Genomic DNA, 22,887 nt, shown 5'->3' on the forward strand with positions numbered 1-22,887 from the left:
TAAAGCAATTTCTCAGTACTCATTGGCTATGCCCTTGTACTAACCCTGACTAACTTTTTTTCTATTTCCTATGTGTTCTCTGCTTCTAATATGAGTATGTTCTATCTACTGACATCCTCTTGCTGTTTCCTATAAATCTTGTATTTCACTGTATCACTTGGTACAATTGTATAAGTAAACAACTTTATTATGCTATTTTATTCTGCTTGCACAAGTACACAACTATTTTGTTTTATATTTTTGTTTTTCATATATCCTCATCATGAGCCATGTACTCTTGTAATGACAACTGCATCAAGTCTGTATGGCTGCAACTGTTTAGAACTTTTTAACTACTGTTATACTTCTCTGAATTGTGACAACTTTTACTGTATATATTGTGTTTGTGTTGGAGCTTTTCTCCCTGGGCCTCTACTGAAAATGGATTTGTATTCCAGTTAGACCAGCCCAGTCAACAAATGTAAAATAAAAAATAAAAAATAAAATAAATAAAATAAAATCTGGGCAGATCATGGGTCACACCGATATGTGCAAGAAGACAGACGGCCTTTATGGGATCCTGTACAGTCTTGTCTTTAGAACACCAAAATGAAGAAACACCAAGTCTCTGGGAGTGTGGTAAGCTAGACAGGGAGTGACAGAGAATTACAGGAAAGTACATCACCACATGAGATTTAACAGGCTGTTAAGAAGTGGTAAGGCTGCAGGGTCACATGAGTTTACTGTAACTATACAGGATTGTTAGGAGATAACTTGGGGAGGATCCATTATAGATTTTTAAGCTTTGTGAATAAAGGCGCTAAGTTAACAAAAATCTCCAAACCCAGAAAAAGCTAAATGGAATAAATAACCAAGAACACTGCACCAAAAATAAAAATCCAACAGTTTTATTCCACCACGGTAAGAGTTTAGCACTTTTGTCAAAAGTACATAGAATTTTTAGAGCTCAAGTGGCAAATAAGGTTAAACACATGTGTGCCACCTGGGCTCAATTATACAATTTCTATTAGTTCTATATTAAAACTAAAAGCTGTTTTTTTATGTAATGTTTTTAACATAAGCTCTATTTTTGGGGGATCAATGGATCAATAATTCAGTTGTAGTATTTTAGTGGGGTGGCACTTTTTTAGCATGGAATGATATCTTTTTCTAACAGGAAATGAGATACTTTTTTAGCAGGAAATGACATTTTTTTTAACAGGAAATGACATCTTTCTTGTTTGACTAATTGTTCAGTAGGGCAGGCTATTTAAATCAGCATTATGTGTGCCATGTAGTTCTGAAGAAGTCAATTTTATGTACTTTTGACGAAAGCGCTAAACTCTTACAAAGGCGCTAAGTTACCACATTCCATGACAAATGCTGAACTAGTTTACATCCCTTGTTAATAGATTCAAAATAATGGCAAACATTCTTGTCACTAAATTAGAAAAAAATGGATGCCAACCTGATACAAAAGTCTGGTGTTGTAAAGGTCCATCAATATTTAGATGATTGATAGTTGATGCAGGCATTTCAGGAGTGGGTTGAGAGACTGGCATTGCTCTGCTGAAGCTGTGTTACCTGAAATTAAGGAGGCTGTTTTTACATGGTTTATTAAGGAGCCTGACAAACATTTTAGGGAAAGACTTCATTGAAGTTTGTGCGTCACAGCCGGCAACTCGGCATGTAAAAATCTACTGCCAATCATTAGCGGACCGGAGTTCCGCTGTGGTGACCCCTAACCGGGAAAAGCCGAAAGACACAACAACAACAACTTATGTGATAGATACAGGCAATATATCATAAACTCGATATAGGAGTGCTGGTCAATGGCACATTAACAAAAATATTTGGTACAAAAGGATACCCCTTGTCCCCAGGTTAACTGATATTAGGTATGTATTTTTTTAGCCAAATTGGTAAGACAGTATCTAATGAAAGAAGAAGAAAGAGCAGGACAGAAAACTTATTTCATGCAGGTGACTGAATATTCTCAATGGAAAACTTGTAGAGGAGGTATTAGACTCTAAGCAAGGTCTAACAGTGAATTGTCTTTAGAATATAATCTCTCTCTCTCTCTCTCTCTATATATATATATATATATATATATATATATATATATATACACACACACACACATACATACATATAGTAATGGTTTGGCTAGGGCAGTCCAGGGGAGGGCAAATGTAAGAGAACAAAACAGCCAGTTAGTGTACTCCTTGGAAACAACTAGGGAAAACTACAGAAGGGCAAAGGAAGAAGTCAGAAAGTAGCTTAAGAAGTAGGAAGGAAATACAGGAATCTTGATGGGACATATAAATATGATTTAGATAATGGTGACCCAAATTTTATCCCTTTTGGCATCTTCTTGCCAGGATGCAGAAAAGTAAATGACGGGGTTGAAGCTATGTACAGAATACATGTGGAGGAGGGGCTGAAGCAAGAATAGCTAGGGACAAACTGAGAGGGCTTATAGCATTAGGGGGTGGAGCTTCCAAAGTTAAAAACATATTCTATGGCTTTTAGCATAAACTAGTAGTTAAGGGGAAATCAGTCTCAGGGTAGTTATTGGATCCATTTACTGGACTAATGCCCTAGACCTGAGTCTTTGAGAGCAATAAATATTCAAACAACCCTTCAAGGGTACACAGAGCAATATATCAAGGAAAGATCATTTCAGGACTCCAAGCCAGAGCATATCAATACCGTCAAAACTGAGACTTTGTGAGGGCAAGAAAAAGCAAATTTACAAGGACTCTGAGAAAGATATTGATCAAAGCAGCAGGCCAGCTTGTGCATTGGAAGATATACAACAAGGCAACTAAGTGGATGAGTCAGTGAGAGAGATACATAAAAATGGAGACACTGTACAGTCTAACAACACGACCCAACTTAGAAGGTTAGTTATAAAACAGCGAAAAGATATAAACGGAGGAGAAATAAAGGCGTTGGTCACAGACATTGTACCAGTGAGGAAATGGGAATAATGGCAGGGAAAACACAGAGAAAGCTGGATTTATAGATATATTAGCCAGAACGATATGGAGCACAGCATGCAGCAGTTCACAAGCAGATGAGACAGAAGGGAGGACATAAGATTAAGTGAACAGTCATGGCAGAAGGTTCTGAAGTTGTGTAACATCCTGAAAGCCCAAGTACCAGTGTGGGACCAGACCCTACCTGTCATAAATACATGGGATCTTATGCTAGTGGGATTAAGGAAAGCAGAAAGAATACATCAGACTGCTGAAAATGCAGAAAATAAGATGGCAGAATGATGAGTATATTTTGGAAGTGCTCTTTAGCACTCTTTAGGTAAATAAGAGGAGGTAACACAGGAATGCAACAGAATATGGGAAATGGCGGTATCAAACACACATCAGAATTATGCATACTTGGTATACAGTGGAGAGGGTGCACATCACCAGAGTTATCAGAGCAAAATTATTGTTTTTACATGTACGGGTGAGTCGGTTCAGGGTGAGAAGTGGGTAAAGCAGCAATGACATTGGTAAATTACATGGAATTCACTATTGTAAGCATGATTTAGTGAAGAAATCAAGGCTAACTATATTTCTTGGGATGTATCATTCTCCCACAACATTTAATTGCTTATTTTTCTTTCTTTTAATAGCATCTGCTGTTACTTCACTTATGGCTGTTAGGACTTCTGGAACTAGTATTTAGTCAATAGTTCAGATTCTACAGAAAATGGAAACTAACTTTTCAGTTACTTTTTTGCTACATTCTTTCACTGAAATAAAGAAATATTATACATAATTACGCACAGTTTAATTTATCCATGCAGTACATACTGTGAGTGCCAATGTTTGCAGCAGCAGTGTTATTTACCTACTGGCATTGTTGCATTTATTAAAATGAATACACTTTTAATGTTGCAAAATTCAATAAAGATGAGATAAACAAAATAATGAGAACATAGCACATAATGTGAGAATAACATTTATGTGAATAGTAGACCATCTACATCTGCCACACCCACGTGCCTAAGATCCTACCTCACTTCTTGGAAAAGGTGAAGCAATGTACATATGCAAATATTAATGCTGACAACAGTGCCAATTATTTGGGCTCACAGTCAGGTTTCTCTGAGTGATAAATGTCACCATTACCAGGGTAATATGAGGGACTTCACGACTGTATCAAAGAAGTTCTTTTGTCAGAAACCTAAGTATTCATATGTATACTTTAAAAGTTATTTGGGTGTAGTGGTGAGGTATATGATTCACACGCATATTCCCAGAAATGAAGAGAGAAGGACCATATGAAAAGATAGCTAGGGAACATGGAAATAGAATAAATGTAAGAACACTGTCCAGCAAGCGCAATTCACAAACGATAGCCACAGTTTGAGAGAGAGAGAGAGATAGTTAGACAGAAGTTCCATTTTCAACAGAGTCTGAACTATCCATTAAATATTCCTTGGGAGGTCAGAGCTGTGAACAAGATACAATAAGAGCTAATACACTTTCAGTGAACAGAAAGAAACCAATTCATCAGAAACAGCTCAAAATTTAAAACACAATTACTGCTTACTCGATTTCATATATGTACTTTATGTGACTTTATGGTTTAGAGTTTTGAAGTAAACAAAAATGAATCTAGGACAAGACAGTAATGTAACAAGTAGCACTACAGCATAAAAGCAACACACACAAACACACTCAGAAATCATCAAGAACTCTGACAATTATAGTAGCAAGCAATGGCACACAGCTACAGAAAATGTAGCAAGCAACAATTGTCAAAAAGGTAGTTTATCTAAAGATGTTTTTAGTTGAGTTAGTATGTAGAACGTGACAGCAGACAGATACGTACTGAGAAATGTTCATAACACCTAGCCAAAACATGCTATGCTGAGATATTAATTCTAAGCGTAGGTATTAAATGGCTCTTATTTAGCAGTGGCTAGAAAGAAATTTATGAAGGCTATTATGGGATTAACAAACTGAAATGAGGCCAGCAGTTGCTGAATTCTGTGTCATTACAAATGACACTAATGATTTACAGGTTTCTACAACTGCCCAGAATAAGACTGAAGCTAATGAAAGCAAACAGCTAGGAAAGAAGGGGAAACAAACAAATGTTTGAGAAAATTATAAAGTAAAAAAACTTAAGGATAATGAATAAAATGGACCAAGATGTGAACAGGAACAAAATCACATAGTGGTTTATTATAAATGTATAGGTCTTATATCAAGAACTTATGTTTCCAGTGGGAGCATGTCAAACCATTGAAGACAATTTCAACAAATGCAAAGAAACCAAAGTGAATTCACTGAAACAGCCTTCAATGAACGGGAGAGTGCTTTTTCTCCACTGTTGTGCAATCTTCGATTTCGTATATATAATTCTGGGGGGGGTGATCCCCCACATGAGGGAATGCAGGGGTGCAAAAAATTGTTTCAATATTCACTGAAGGTGGTTTTAGCAAATGGGTCTTATTTTATTTGCATTCGTAGGAACTGCCTTAAATAGACTGATACAAATCCATTTCTAGTATTCCTTAACTGCCACCAGAAAAACAGCTTTATCTGTCAGTTGTGTAAACAATATACGTAAGAAATGCAAAGAAAGAAGTCAGTGTGAGACTGGCAAATGCAATATTGTGTATAAACCACACCAACAACTGACATTCTAGGAGATACAAAGCAATTATTAAGTTTAAAACTATAACCTATGTCACATCATAGGCACTTCTTCACCTGACCTGCTACAACAATGCAAATCAAACTTCATTCTGCTAAATGTATTAAGATGGTGCCTGGATGGGTAGATATATTATGGCCTTATTTAAAAATCTGTATGTTTTGGAATATACTCAGCCTCATTTTTCCTTAACGGTAGCCACTTATTAGTTGTGATCTTGTATTTGTTTATCATTAGAACCATGGTTTAGCAACTTCTACATAAGTAATCATTTCACAGAAATGTAATTTACTCTGTGAAACTCACTCTGAGTTAAGTAAGATGCATGTGATCAGATGTTTTCTGCTCCTCTGTGAAACAACTGTTTCAATCTACAGAATTCCTCTGATTCACAAATGTAAGCAATTAACTTACAGAATTCCTCCGATTCATACACACAAAAAATTATTGAACTAGACTTGACAACAAACAGTAAGCACTGGACACAGTGAAAAAGAAAAAATGCATGTGTTTCAAAATAAATAAAATAAAATAAAAGATATATGCATATCTACTGTGGTACAAATGTTATGTTTCGATCTACTTTGCAATTGTGTGTGCATAGGAAAAATCTTGAGGCAGGTGCCTATTAAAATGTCCAGCAAATTAAACAACCAAGTAAAAAATAGAAAAAGTACTCACAAAATGCTACCAATGTTTCATTTTGTTTCTCTGCAAAATACTCTGTATTGTACTTACTTGTTTGCCATATGTCTTATCTTTTTTGCCAGTGCCTGATCAAGTCTCTCATCTGTGACAGCTCTGTTGTGCTTTAGATGCAACATTCCCAATTTTCAGTAGATATATATATATATATATATATATATATATATATATATATATTTTTTTTTTTTTTTTTTTTACACTGTTTTAAAATGCATGCAAATGGAAAATGCTATGTTGAAAAATCTTTTATTTTGTACCATACTGCATGCTGTCTTCACCATCAAATAAAGACAAATCCTTTTAGTGTGATCTTATGCCTCAATTAATGGTGTCGAGACAGAGATTAGAAGAAAGGCAAACAGCATTATTGGCTTTTGTCAATCTGTTGCTCATCTCTTGTAATACAGTAAGATGCATTTAGTGAGCTTCATGCATTACTTGCATGTATTTGTAAAAATATTCTGTGTACTGTGGTTGCATTTTTATCAAAAAATAGATTAGCTCTGTCTATAAATTTTCATTAGATACCACCAATCAAAATGAAAAATGACTGTAGGTTGTTTAGAATTGCTACCAGTAAATGTTTACCATTGTTGCACATAAACTCAAAAGTAAATAAAAAAAAGTTGGGACTGAAGTGACAGCACTTGGCAGTCAACATATTCATTGATACTGTTCTCATATATTTATTACATTTCACTTTACCATCAGCATTACATCTGCCTCATCTGAAATTTTACATTTAAATTATATAGATACGTTTTATTTTAGTAATTTTCATTTTCATATATACAAGTATGGAATAAAGTTACAGAACTTGATGAGGTAAAAGAAGAGTGAAGAAGAACTGACAAAGTCACAAAAAGTTAACCGTACCTTTCTGCATCTCCTGTGCCATCATGTGTCCCTCTGTGAACAATATCTCGACAGGCAGTTAGGTCTTGTAGTCGATTAACATTTCTAGCATACAGATTGAGTCCTCCATCTGTCATGTACCTGAAAGTAAGATTATAGTAATTACAATCACCCTAGGATGCAGAATGCAATATGGAGCATTTGGTTCTAAATTAGCATCGGGCAAGGTCTAGTCCCTGTCGCTATTTTTTACATGATTTAACAACAATCAAGTATAGTTTAGAACTATGAAGCGAATGGTCTTAAACACAATAAATATTTATGAAGTTTTTATTTTTTATTAAAGAAAAGACTTAAGCACTTAAGGATACATCCACATTACTACACCTGCTGATATTGAAATGGAGGTGTGGCAAATGGGTCATAATATTACTGAAGTGTTCATTGTGGACTTGACTGTTTCCTGATATAACATTACAAGTTACATTATGCATTGCAGTGCCATTTCGTCAAGACAAAGGTTGAACAAAGCATAGCAGTTTTTTTCTCAGCATGCTCTTTCATGTCAAGATCTATCAGACAAAGAATCTGTAAAGTAATAACTGGATACATCATTTTATGGAATGCTCTTAATTAAAATGCATAGAAGCCAGTACTTCCACTGAACAGCAAAAAATGTCTGGCTCCCTACCCATTGTGAAGCAAAGTATATGAATGCCACCTGTCCCAAGCATTAAGACAGCCAAATTAAACACTTTCCTTGAGCAGTTAAACTGGAGTAGGAGCTTTAATCGACATCTCAAAGCCTTCTCCAACATGCTTATAGTATAATTACATAAAAAAGTGTCCATGCTGGTCACAGTCCTTAGTTTTGAAACATGAGAAAAAGCAGTAGAAACCTACAACTGTTTTTTTTTTCCAGTCTGCAATTTGGAGTGAGTGCACATCTAAAAAATTCACTTAATCCTGGATGATGTACTGATAAAACATGATTGCTTATTTTACTGCATGAATAATGAATAATTTATTTGAAGTATTTAGTCTTTTAAATCTACTAAGGGGAATAGGTAGTGTTTTCCCCCAAAATATCTCTACAATAAGTTTAGAGTTTTTTATTGTCATATCCAGGTATGTTTGCATTTAAAATAGCTAAAAAACACCTGCATACCAAATTGTAGGATTTAAGAGCATGGCTAGAAACCCACAGAAACACCAAAAACAACAGTTTAGTTATATGCATGTTCGATTGTGTCATACAAACGATCAGGTAGTCAGGTGGTTCTAGACAGAGACACATTTCTTTGGAGATTATAACCAAATACAGCAGCACGCTCCAATATTTATTAGGACATTTGATATGTTGACATGCAGGATTGCATCCAGTGTCTTTGATCTGCTGGGAACATACTACGCATAGAGTAGTAGTAGTAGGAATATATTACATGATATGCCACTCCTACTACAGGACTTGGTTCATACGTCAGTACTAGGCTAACTGCCCTTGTGGGCCATTTTAAGCATAGCCAATTACCCCATGAAACCCTGTACCTTGAATTTGTAAGATAAACACCTTAACCATTATGCCAACCTCCCCAAATAAACCCTCATTGCTTGCAATATTAAAGTGGCAAAGTATGCCTTGCATAACTTGATACTAACTAGGATTCAGTGATCTGCTTTTTTTTGTATCTGTTATTTGCACCCCACAAGGTTTGCAAGATGCTGTTTACATGGTATAACCCAATAGCATGCAATAACGGTTTACTATCAAAAATTCGAAGTGAACTTGGTCGACCCACATATGGTCGACCGAAAGAATTCGAAACTCACATTGTCGAACACTGAGATTGCCGAATCACAAACCAAATTCGACCTATGGATGGGTTTTAACATGAGTCAAGATAGGGGTGAGGTTTGTAGTTCGGCAATATCAGCGTTCGACATTGCCGAGTTCGACATTCTGATTCTCGACGAAAGTGGAGTCGACCGAGTTTGCTTCAAAGTTTTGATAGTAAACCACAGTAACTCTGGGCAGCAGGGTTGCAAGGGACAAATACAAAAGGAAGCAACTATGGGCTTGCTTTACTGTCTGTCTGCCATGGGCATGCTTTGCTACATGTCTCATATAATCCAAAAAAGAATCCTCTAGTGATAAAGTACCTGCAGAGACCCAAAGAAAGTTTCAAATGCTGAACAATAGGTGCAGGTACCCCACAACAATCGAAGCCAACCAGTCTCAGAATAAAATGAACATCTTTATTCAGTAAAGAAAGTAGTAAGCGCTTTCATGTCTACACAGGACGCTTCTTCAGACTTAAATAAAACATAAGAAGTTCAGGTCACTTAAATACTCAAACCAACGACTTCATCAGCCAATAAGAGCACATTCTTAATTAAATCATTCAAAGTCATGTACAATTCAATAACATATAAAAACATATTAGTATAAAGAATTAAAAGATCTTAAAATTTTTTTTTAAAAATAGTAAATAGAGTTAATGCTTTAGAGCTCAGTCTAATAGAAAGGGTCTAATACTAACCCTATCATTTAGACCATGACCTGTGTCAGATTGCAATCTAATAATCCATTTACTTTCTTCCTTCTCTGTAAAATTACCAATGTTTGCTAGCCTCATTGTGGTATGGATGAGTTTCAAGGCCGAAAATTCAAAAATGTGTGTAGGGTCATACAACAGTACATGTTTAGCTAAGGTATTAGTGTCATTCTCCCTATTTATGACATATAGGTGTTCTCTTATTCTTTCCCTAAGGGTCCTGTTGGTCTTACCTACGTAGAATCTATCACATTTACGGCAGACTGCAATATATACCAAATTATCTGTTCTGCAGTCTGCAAATTATTAGTGTGACTGCTCGAAGTGGTAATATTCGCAATTATACAGAACGTATTGAAATGAAATGGATCATTAAATTTAGAGCTGACAAATTACCAGGCATCAATGATAAAATTCCATTAAAGCCTGTTTTGAGTAGTAGAAGGCTGCAAGCACCTAAAAATAAATGAGTTGAAATGTGAATTTATAAGTTTTTATATATATATATTTTATATACATTATATATATATATATATATATATATATATATATATATATATATATATATACATATTTATGTTTTTGCATATGAAATGATCTGAATGGTCCATGAATTTGATTGCAATATTAATTACATATGTTTTTACTATTTCATATATTTTTATATGAGTTTGTATGCTGTTTTTAAGTCTACACAATTTATAGTTTGAATTGCCTTTGATGAATTGTATGCTTATTCTATTATTGAGAAGTTTTTTCTTATTTGTTTAGTCATTTTTAATATTTCTATGTATTAATGTGTAGACAGGATGTGATGTAATGAATTTTAATGAGCAAAAAGTATTTAAAGTTGAGCAGTTATTTGGTTTACTAAGTCTGATGAAGCCTTAGAGGTGAAAGCGCTCACTGTGCACAATAAAATTAATTGAAGTTGAAGCTACGCTTTATATACTCTTTTTGTTTAAAACTTTTATCATTGTAACTGCTGTTTTAGTGTTCAGAGCTGTGGTGTATCCCGTGGATGATCTAAAAATAATTAACTAATATCTTGCATATGCATTCTGTCTTGTAAGTCCTTGAAATGTATTTAAATAAAAGTGGCTAAGTGCTTGCTGACAAGTCTTCCAACAACATATATCAATAAACTATTTAGCAGAATATTACAGGACAAATAATGTTGGGAAGAAAATGAATCACTATCATCTGTGCTAATATGTCTGGCAGGAGATTTGTGAATATTCTCAGATTAACTTGTATTGTATGCCAGTATGCCTAATTGTGAAAATGTAAATACATTTTTAAAATGTTGAGTATCTCCCTGCATATACAGAATGTTTAAAGGATCTGTCAGTGTTTTGATACATTTATAATTGCACATGTTTGTGAGGGAGATTCTAAAGTACAAACTGTGGAGAATCAGTTGAACAGTAGCTAATATCATTAGAATGTTCCTGGTTGCTAGGTGATTATTTGAACAGCTGATTAACATGAAAAAGAACTTTTTCAAACAGCTGACTGTTATTTTTAAAATAAGACAGTTGAGACTGTTAAGCTGGGCAGTTTGTGAGGAGCAGCAGTTAGGGAAGAGTTGCAGTCAGAAGATACCCAGAAAAAGGACTCACCAGAACTGTAAGCCTGCCTTTGCCTTGCTGTTATCTTTTAGATTAGATCGGGGCAGTATTCTCTAGTTAGATTACGAAAGTTTAGTTATTTACATAGAGTTTTTCTAAGATGATGGACTTCTATCCTACAGTTTAATTTTATATTTCTGGTGACTGATATTCTGGTATTTATGATAAGTTATTGACTTACTGTACATTATTAAAATCATTTTACTTATTATTAAATGTTTTTCATTACTTTACATTATGGCTGGCCAATCAGTGTGTTCTTTTGAGCTCAGAGTGTGTTTATACCTGTTTGATGCTCCCTAGGTCACCTCTAAAGCCTGGCTGCTTCTGGTCATAGCTATCATTTATTTTGATATTTAATTTTTTTAATAATTGATCACCCTTTGAAGGGCATGTAGACATATTTGACTCAAGTGGCAGCATTGCCATTTGTACTGGGGAGGGGACACACCTGGAAATCTGTGTCAGGCTTCTCATACGTGTTTGAGTATGTGAGATTTAAAGTTATTTTGAGTGTGAGTGAGTCAGATGTCTTAAACTGGAACACATTGCTCTGAAGTGTATGATAAAGGATTACATTTGGGGTGGACAGAGGTATATAGTCCATTCCCAAGAAAATAGAGTGTGATCCTCTTGTGCTCTTAAGGGAAATGGTGTTATTTTATTCTTGTGCTCTGTGCTCTGGTGTTTTCCATGATGCTCCCACACTAGAGTCAGTAGTGATAATTGATGCTCCTTAATTACTAACCCAGGTTTTAAGTAGGGGACGTCACATTATACTGGTGGCAGTCAAGTGGGATACTGGCCAGATATCACAAATGTTATTGCACTTCATATGGAAACAAGATGCTTATAAACAGAAATGTTCACTGTATCATAAAAACAGCACACACACACACACACACACACACACATATATATATATACACACACACACACACACACACACACACACACACACACACACACACACACACACACACACACACACACACACACACATACACACACACACAAATTGTGAATTGTATACAAGATACATATAGCCATTTTATGAGAGTAGTAAGTCATCTGAAGGCATATATAGTAGAGATTTAAGCTCGTGTAAACAGCATAAACAACAGAAAAATTCAATCCAGGGCCAGTATTGACATTTTGGAGGCCCCCAGTAAATGCCAAGTTGTGGGCCCCATGGACACTTCAACTCTAAGTATCACTCTGTTACTGTCACCTCTCCTAAACAAACATTTAGTTCATACCCCCCCCCCCCCAAATAAGACAGTGACTGCCTATACATCCTTCTAGTGTTAGATTGGAATGAAAACAGAGGTTCAAATGGTCACAGTCATGTATTAAAAATGACTGCTGAAATACATATACATAGTATGCCTCCTCACTCCTACCCCTAAAGGCAGCCACCTGTATACATGTATGATGTGTGATTGCGACGAGAATTAAAAAAATAATAATTACAATAATGTATTCCAGCTTGCTGCCGATAGATAGTACACTGCCCCTATTCAAACTATAGTAACCTGTGCACACTATTGAAGTCTGTGAGAAAAGTAAAAGAAGCAATGGACACACAGACCTCAGCCCTAACAGAAGTTGTAATGTCCTCCTGTGCACACCTTTAAGATTTGATTATGACAAGAATTAAAGAAGTAATGAATACACCATCCATCCCCAGTCCCCACACAAGTTACAACAACCTTCTGCACACACCTCTGAGCAGAGCTGTTATTAGAATGGTTGAAGGCAGAAGGAACCTTTAAGCTCATGTCAAAATCCATTTGTACAGTCTGCATCGGGGTCAACAGACCCCAGAAGCTGTTATTGCCGGAATGTTTTGTTATGTATTTTATGCCTTACTTTTGAAATAAACTTACTGCTTAACCACAGTTTTACTGTTACCCGGTAAAGTTATGTATTAGCCTGGCATTACTATATGTGTGATAACAATCAGTGATAATGTTTGCTCGCGTGCGCACACTCACACACACACACACACACACACACACACACACACACACACACACACACACGTGTTCACCTTCAGAGAAAGTGGAGGAATTCCATTTCATCTGCTGCATGTTTTGAGGTGCAGGGTTTAGACAGAGCACATGGATATTTACACAGATATGCGCACACAGAGAGAGGGCATGAGGACTACACATTAAAAAAACACAGCCAAGAACTCAGGCAGAACAAAACACTTTGAAATGGCAATGCTACTCACTGTACCACACTGACATTATACAGTTGCTTTCACACACTTATATGTATAAGGTCTATGTTTGTAATGATACATGAAAGAAATTATGTCCACCTTATTACCCTTAAATGCACTGCAACTATAACCCACACACAAACATAATTGCAATGCCATTGATGTAGCTGCTAGAAAATGAATTAAATTATAGACAGTTTGTTACTCTGTAACCCTCCGTACATACACACACAAGTATAATCCATAGTAATACTAGTATTTGCACTGATTACAGCAAATAATGCATTGTGCAACACTAGTACTGCCATACCTGATCAGTAACTGCTGTTTAGCAGTTGTCAAACAGCACCAGGGTTAACTCACTTTTATTTGCCTCACTGGAGAGTAATGCATACCCGTCACAGTCCTTGATTTCACAGAATGTTCCTGATTTTGCCTCATATTTTTGCCTTGAACTTCATAAAAATTTTGACTTGTTGGTAAGCCATTCAGGATTGCAGACAGCCAATAAATCCAGACATCAGAGTTTCCTACTTATTATTGTCCAAATAATGCAAGTTGATGCAAAACATACTATTCTATTAACTTATTAAATGAGTCAATTAGAGTAATATTTAAAAATGTTTCTGATTTTGAGCCTTTATTCTGCCATCAATTTAGCTTTGCCCAAAATTCTTGAGCAAAGAAGTTGAGAGTCATAATATGTGGTGTCCTGCCAATATTTATAAAACTGGAGTTCCAAACACCATGGCTTAAAACTTTAATAAACTTTTGAAAAAATTACACAAACCACTTATATATATATATATACATATATATATATACATATATATATAAATTAAAAAAGGCATTCTCCAATGAAAACAATGTTCCAGTCTAAAAACACAGCCCACTGGAGCAAGGAACTGGCTAGTGTTAATACAGCACATCTCCACTGGCCAGTTGGAACAATTCCAGTGGGCTGTGTTGTTAGACTGGAACATTGTTTTCATTGGAGAATGCTTTTTTGAATTTTTTATACATATGTGAGTGGTTTGTGCAATTTTTTATATGGTCTGAAGAAGCGGGTTTGTTTTCTGAGAAACCGCTTACTTTTTTTTTTACTGACGTTTATTAAAGTTTTAAGCTGTGGTATTCACAGCCCCAGTTATTCTTTTACATTTTACTGCTTAGTGTTGTTCTGGCCTTCATCTGACTACCTGAATTCATTTGTTTGGAATATTTATAAAACTCCCTGAAAGAGACAGCCATCTCTGAAAATTGGGAGCATGAGCTCTTCTTAAAATCCAAAGTAAACACGGAGATTGGTTATTCTGAGCTGCTGATCTCTAGCACTTATCTTGCTCATTTGCATTCACAGATTACTGGCTTGGAAAAGGACAGCAAACAACCATACGCTCCGCAAGGATGGCATGCAGGGTCAAGCCAACAATGTAAACCACCAACGACCAGCAAAAAACGATAGTGAACACGCAGTAATGAAGAAATAATGATTATTTATTTATAATTCCTTCAAATCCAGACCGGTTTCGGCTATTCAGCCTTTATCAATGAATACAATAAAGTTTTTTTGAATGAAATGAAGCAGCCTGCATTTATACTGGTCTCTGATTACCTGGAAGCAATATTACAGCACCTCCCAGTGGCTGGAGTAACAAAGTGCATGTTCCATTCTTGATTAAAGCATATGACCAGTGACATAAAAATGCCAGAGGTGTAGATATTAAGTCATATTTTTAAAGATAAAAATCAAAGCTCTGGAAGTAAACCATTATATGACATACATATTACAAGGTAATAGACCAATACCATAGTCACTATTTGTGAATGCAATCATAGTGTAAAAAAGCAGAAAATATATACCACTAGTATATATATATATATTTTAAAGGATGATAACCACAAGTTCAAAAGAACTGAATAATAATGAACCAAGTACTGATCATATAATATATTACAAAATAAGGCAAAAAGAGTATAGTGGCCTCATTCTCAGCTATATTATAGATTATAATAAATTGAAATAATATGCTTGTAGATAATACAAGTTCAACATTGTAATTGTACAATACTCAATGTTTAACGCCAACATACCAGATACGAATACCAAACCATACATATACATATTCGTATCCTGAACAATTTTTTATCATGCTTTACAGAGTATAATATGAGTGTTGGTAGGCCTAACCACCATTGAATGGTTCGTACTAATTCTTGATCTATATGAATGTTTGTTGTTGTAACCATGATTATGAAATCCTCCAGTGTTCAGTGAAACTCACAGATGGTCATTCAGACCTGGGGGGAATAAGCATCCAAGGTTGGTTATCCAATATTGTTCCTTGTGATTTAAAATGGTGTGCCAACCAAAAGGAATAATCTTTTTTTTTCTCCTCATTACCTTCCTCCCCACCAGCAGCAGCAGCTTTTGTGGGGCCCCCTCACAGTCAAGGATGATTCCGAGGGCCTCCCCTGCAGCCATGGCTATTGTAGGTGCTTAAAGCTGGCTATAATGTTAGTTTTAGTGGAGCAAATGCCCACCAGCAGGATTTAACAAAGTCAAGGGCATTATGAAATTGGTAAAATATTTAATAAAATTGTGAAGCCTGCTGCTTGATCATTGGATCATATGAAGTTACTAGGCTATTGGCCCTGAGGCCCTTATAAGCCTAGCCAAGGGTTTAGGCCATGTTTAGACAAATCACCATGCGATGCCCCTGTCCAACAGGGACACGGGTGGAATTCCAGGGATGTATTTTCTATTTCCCATTTAGTTATCCAGGTTGCGCTTAAAAAGGGGTAAAGATGTACTTTGCTTGACATGGATAGGGAGTCTATTCCACAGATGGCAGAGTCTCTGGGACACAAATCTGACCTGCCAACAAGTCCTATTGATGTCACAGACCAGATTGAGGCCATATGTGCGGGTTACTCGAGTGGAGCTTGACTTGTGGATATGCAGCAGTCCCATCAAGGCAAGGTCTGAGATTGCCTTGTATGGCAGACAGAAATCACCTCTGAGGAGTCTGTATGAAACTAAGTAGAGGGATAAGGCTTTAGCCTATACGTGTGTGGTAGATTTTTTGAGGCCTTAGATTCTCCTGGTGAGGAAAGTACAGTTGTGTACACTTTCCATAAATGTAGATGTTCGAGTGTCTTCATTGTTGCAGTCATGACTGTAGGGTTCTTCCCTGCCGGCAGGCAGTCCTTGGTTGGCCAGAATCCCAAAGTCTGGGTCCAACGTCGGCTGTTCAACCATGCTCCCTGACGTCAGAGCACCAGGAGTACAAAGCTGACAGCCGACGCCATGTTCTCCAGTTTTTCTTGCCCCAGATGTCAGGTATTCCAAAATGAGTAAGATCCCATACCCTTTGCAAATACACCTCAGAAGAAGGGAGAAAAAGGAACCACACCAAAGAAAAAATAAGAGGGGACAGGAGGGAGGGAAACCCAGACTGCAACAGTGAAGCCACTCGAACATCTACATTTATGGTAAGTGTACACAACTGTACTATGTTCATCGTGTTTCACTGTTGCAGTCATGACTGTAGGGTTGAATCCCAAAGTAGAATAAAAGGGAGGTGGTCATAAAGTAGAGGGGGCGGCTAAAAGGCCCTGCAAGACTGCAGAAGCAAAGCCTGCCCTAGACTTAGAGTAAAGAGGTAGATTGTAGTGCTTAGAAAAAGTATGCACTGAACTCCAAGTTGCAGCTTCCAAAATGTCCTTGGTAGGAACTCCTCTGAGGAAGGCAGCTGAAGTGGCAGCAGCTCTGGTAGAGTGAGTCCTTATAGTCCCTGGGATTTGCTTTCCATGGTGTGAATAGCAAAATCTGATTCCATGAGCAATCCATTTGGAAATGGTCTGTTTTGAAATAGCTTTACCTTGGGAACTTGAAGCATAAGAAACAAACTATTTCTCTGATTTCCTGATGTCCTTGGTTCTGTCCAGGTAAAAACGTAATTCTCTGTGTACATCCAAGGAATGCAAGATCCTTTCCCCCTTATTTTGAGGAGTGGGAAAAAAAGTTGGCAAGTGAATAGTTTGATTTAAAGCCACTTTGGAAATCACCTTAGGCATGAAAGTAGGATTAGTCCTTAAAGACACCCTGTCTTGATGAAAAATAATACAAGGTTCCACAGCCATGAGAGCTTGCAACTCTGAAACTCTCCTGGCAGAGGTCAGAGCTAACAGGATGGCTGTCTTCCAAGGTAAAAACTTGATGTCAGATGTGGCAGCAGGCTCAAAAGGAGGTAAGGTGAGTTTTTCCAAAACATAGTTGAGATCCCAAGCAGGAATGGGAGGAGATCTAGGGGGCCAAAAGTTCTTAGCTCCTCTGAGAAACTGTCTCATGAGCTGATGGGAAAAGATTGGAGGGTCTGTATTATAATGAGCAGAAATAGCAGAGGCATGTATCTTTATGGAAGAGAAAGAGAGACCCTTATGTAAGAGGTCTGTCAGGTAAAGTAAAATCAGAGGAATGTTAGGAATAAGAGGATCTGAATCCTGAGCCTGCATCCAGGAACAAAATCTTTTCCATTTTCCTGCATAGGATTTTCTAGTGCTAGGACGTCTGGCTTCTAAAATGACATCCATAACCTGCTTGGGTAGGAGAGAATGAATCAAAGACCCTGGATTAACCAGGCCGCCAGGCTGAGAGTTTTGACATGGGAGTGCAGAACCTGACCCTGGTGTTGGGACAGAAGGTTCGGAGTCTGTGGTAAAACCCAAGGTGGCTCCAGAGAAAGGTTTTTCAGTGTTGGGTACCAAAACTGTCGAGGCCAATTTGGGGCCAGCAAGATAATCATCTTGGGCTTGTCCTGTTTGATCTTTAATAATACCCGTGGAAGAAGAGGAAGAGGCGGAAAGGCATACCCCGAGAGGTTTCTCCAACTGAATGATAATGCATCCACTTTCCAAGCTAGTTTGTGGAATGTCCTGGTGCAAAATGTCTGTAGTTGATGATTGAGGTGGGATGCAAAGAGGTCTATGTGAGGACATCCCCAGACTGCTGTAATCATCTTGAATATTTCGGTGTCCAGCATCCATTCGTGTGGGTCCGACAGGTTTCTGCTCAGACTGTCTGCCAGGAAGTTTTGCTTCCCTGGTAGAAACTGAGCTTGAAGGTCCAGTTTGCAAGCTAGAGCTGTGTTCCAAAGATTCATGGCTAGTCTGCAAAGGGGATAGGAATGAGATCCCCCTTGCTTGTTTATGTACCACATAACTGTGGTGTTGTCTGTCCGTATCAGTAGTTGTCCTGGTTGTAGAAGATTCCTGAAGGCCAATAGAGCTTTCTGAACGGCTAACATTTCCTTTAAATTGATATGCAGGTGCTTCTGATCCTTTGTCCAAAAGCCCTGTAGACAGTTGCCCTGAAAATGGGCTCCCCATGCATAATCTGAGGCGTCCGTGGTTAGTATCTGAGTGGCAGGAGGCAGACTGAAGGGTTTTCCTTTGTTTAGAGTACATGCCTTGGACCACCAAAGGAATTCCTTTTGAAGACAAGGCAGGACGGTGATCTGCATGTCTAAACTGTGGCAATGCACTTTTTAGGTACCACTGTATTTTCCTCATATGTAGTCTTGCATATGGTACGAGAAGGATGCAGGAGGCCATGTAACCCAAAGCCTGCAGGAATTTCCTTGCAGATAGCTGAGTTAATGTTGCCAAGGTTTTGAAAGTTGAAGCCAGCTGTAATTGTTTTTCGTATGTCAGAAATGCCATCTGGGTTGTTGTGTTTAGAGAAGCACCCAGAAAAATTATCTGTTGTGAGGGTGTCAAATTTGACTTTTTTATGTTTACAGTGAATCCCAGGAACTTGAGAAGATTCTGAACAAACTCTAGATGCTGGAGTAAGACATCCTTGCTGTCTGCCTGAATAAGACAGTCATCCAGATAAGGGTAAATTTGAATTCCCTTGAGTCTGCAATAAGCTACTACTGGAGCCAGGCATTTGGTGAAGACCCTGGGCTTAGTAGACAATCCAAAGAGCAGCACAGAGAATTGATAGTGCCTCGATCCGGCCTTGAACCTGAGGTATTTTCTGCATTCCTGCCTGATGGGAATGTGTAAATATGCCTCCTTTAAATCCAAAGTTACCATCCATGCATTTTTGGTCAGCATTGGAAGTAGCTGCTGTAGAGTAAGCATCTTGAATTTTGGTATCTCGAGAAAAGTGTTCAAGACTGACAGATCCAGAATGGGTCTCCATGAATTTTGCTTCCTGGGGACTAGAAAAAGCCTTGAGTAAAAACCTTGCCCCATCTCTGAAAGTGGAACTAGTTCTATGGCTTTCATAGCCAAGAGAGCTTCCACCTGGTTTAAGGCCTCTAACCATTGATGTTTTGGAAGATATGGCCATCCGCTTGGTCTTGGTAGGGTATTAAAATGGAATTTGTAACCTCATGAAACCACATCCAGAACCACTTGTCTTGGGTTATATGAGTCCAATTTAGGTGAAAAAGAGAAAGTTTTCCTCCAAGAGGGGCTTCCAGGCAAGAAGCTCCTGCAGCCCAACAGAGGGAGTCATTGAGTCTGTTTTCTATGAGCTTGCGACCTGTCCTCTCCTCCCCAAGGGGTGGAAGCAGTCCACTGTCTTGGTCTATAAGAGGCTTGCGTTTGAGGCCTTCCTCGGGAGCATCTGTATCTACCCCTCTGAGGCCTGTCTGAATTGGGAAAGGACCAATTTTTTGTAGGCCAATTCCTACTAAATCTGGGTGGCTGTACTTGTAAGAAATCTTTAACTGTTTGCATGGATTTTGCCTTGTCCTCCATCTTTTTAATCACCTCTTCAGCTTTTGATCCAAACAAATCATTATGTTGAACAGGAGCATCCAATAATTTAGCTTTTACTTGATCTGGCAAATTTTGTTCCTTTAACCATGCATGCCTTCTAATGACTGTGCCAGAGGCAGCAGCCCTACAAGAAGCCTCCAAGGCATCAAATCCACAGTGTAAACCATGCTTCCCAACTTGTTCAGTGGCATGCATTAAGTCATGTAATTCCTTATCATCTGCACAGGTGGAAATGGAAGTTAGCTTTTGTTGTAAAACAGACAGAAGAAATTGCTGGTATTTCAGCATATGAAACTGACAGTTTAAAGCCCTAATAGATAAAGTAGCAGAAGTGTACACTTTTTTGCCCCATCTTTCTAAAGATCTGGAATTCTTCTCAGTGAGAATGGGGTTTTTAGCAGATGCGGCCTTAACCCCCTTAGGACCCTGAGAAATGGTTTCAGGGTCAGCAGTAGGATTCTTGTATAAAAACCTGGTGGGAATCAGGAACCCTATAATATCTGTCTGGCTTAACAGGAGCTGGAGGAAAAGAGTCAGGAGTTAAGTTAGCCTCCGAAAAAGCATCAACCACAATATCCAAAATAGGAGGGATAGCCAGGGGTCTATGTTGGGGAAGAAGAAGAAGAAAATCCCTTAGTCTTTTCTTTGATTCCGAGTACTCCTGTCCTTCCCAGTGAAAATGTTCCCTCATTTCATGCAAAGTTTCCCCAAAAGAGAAATCCTCAGGGGGAGAAGCTGAAGGAATGGATTCCTCAGAATCAGAATCCTCATAAGGAGGGAAAGAATATTCCTGGTCAGAAGAAGAAACTGAAGAAACAGAAGCCTGATCAGAGGAGTCATAATAAACTTCCTGCCTTGGCCTTTTATTTGGAGGGGGATGTGAACCCCTAATCATAGTAAGTAAGTCCTCCGCCATCTTAAGCAACTGTTTCTGAGACTTGGGTGCCGGATCAGAAGAGGCCTGGGCTGCAGTCTTTGATTTGGAAGGAGTCTTTGCCTTTGTCTTTGGCTTTGCCTTTATTAGAAGCTGAGTAGGCCTGAAAACCCCTTCGGAAGCCGGTACCTGCACAGCGGCTCTGGACCCATCCGAAGGAGCATTGTCCGAAGGTCCTGCAACAGAAATATTCAAAGGCCTAGTTGGCTCCTCGTGGGAGTCCATTTCGGCTGTCGGTTCCAAAATGGCTGACGACAGGGGCTGCAAAAGCACCTCACTGATGACAGCCGTACCTGAAGCTGGCTCTGCTTGTACAACATCGTCTGATTTGGACCTTGGAGGCCTGTCTTTATCCTTGCGTCGTTTGTGAACTCCGGTAGCCGGAACCGTATCCGACGACATTTTATAATTAAAACGCATACCGAAGTAATGAAATGCAAAATCGTACCTTCATTTAATCGTACGTTGATTGAATCTAGCACAAAACTGACAACTAGCTACGTCGTGGTCAGGGCCTAAGTAAGGAATACAGTAAGAATGAAAATCCTTATGAGGTATTTGCTTCCCACATGAAATACAATTATTAACTTTTTCTGACATCGGACTGGAGCAAGAAAAAAGTTTCCCCAACGGGATACTTAGCTTTGAGTAGGAGAAGAAAGTCTTCGGACTGAAGTACGTTTAAAAAAAATTGTCAGGAGTCAGCCGACCAGCACTTGTGAACTGCTATCACCGCACGGCAAGAAAGACTGGAGAACATGGCGTCGGCTGTCAGCTTTGTACTCCTGGCACTCTGACATCAGGGAGCATGGCTGAGCAGCCGATGCTGGACCCAGACTTTGGGATTCTGGCTGACCGAGGACTGCCTGCCGGCAGGGGAGAACCCTACAGTCATGACTGCAACAGTGAAACACGATGAACATCTTCTGTGTTCTCTCCAGCTGCTGCATGTACTTTGTGAGGTACATGCTGAATGGGGCATTGTACTCAATAATGGGCCTTATAAGGGAAGAATACAGGGATGTTATAACCTCCTTGTCCCTGGATGAGATACCCTTACTTATGAGGTGGGCCATGTAGAAAGCTTTCCATACAATGGAAGAAACATGGTGGTCAAACGTCAGGTTGCTATCAATCTAAGTGCCCAAATCCCTCATGACTGATTGCGTGGTTAGGACGTTGTTATTAATGAGATAATTTGTGGGGACGTCACTCTCTCCAAAGGGGATGATAATGATGATATTTTTTTGTATTCAGCTTGAGGCAATGTTTTTGGCACCAGTCATTTGTTTGGGAGAGGCCTTCTTAGAAGATGTCCATGTCACTAGGGGAATTGATGACAACGCCCAACTTGCAGTCATCTGCAAACCTTGTCAGCCCACTGATTTTGGCCTGGACCTCAGAAAAGTATAAACCCTGGGGTATGCCACTTGGTACCACTGTTACTACATTCAGAGATATTTTTGAATTTTACATGAGAAGAAGTGTTGCTAATACTATGAGTGATTATTACAAACCTTGCTTGTT

General features: G+C 38.2%; 1 protein-coding gene across 5 annotated transcripts in view; it reads right to left on the minus strand.

The window, feature by feature from the left end:
- Positions 1–22,887, minus strand: part of NAV3 (neuron navigator 3) — a 1,719,037-nt gene that overhangs the window by 534,373 nt on the left and 1,161,777 nt on the right. For all 5 annotated transcript variants that reach the window (XM_044088077.1, XM_044088075.1, XM_044088074.1 and 2 more), the window contains one exon: positions 7,237–7,356. In XM_044088077.1, coding sequence (XP_043944012.1) covers positions 7,237–7,356 — 120 coding nt within the window. The remainder of the gene's footprint in view (positions 1–7,236; positions 7,357–22,887) is intronic.

The sequence above is a fragment of the Protopterus annectens genome, chromosome 11.part0, assembly GCF_019279795.1.
Source record: "Protopterus annectens isolate FY-2018-M chromosome 11.part0, PAN1.0, whole genome shotgun sequence".
Lineage (NCBI taxonomy): Eukaryota > Metazoa > Chordata > Ceratodontiformes > Protopteridae > Protopterus > Protopterus annectens.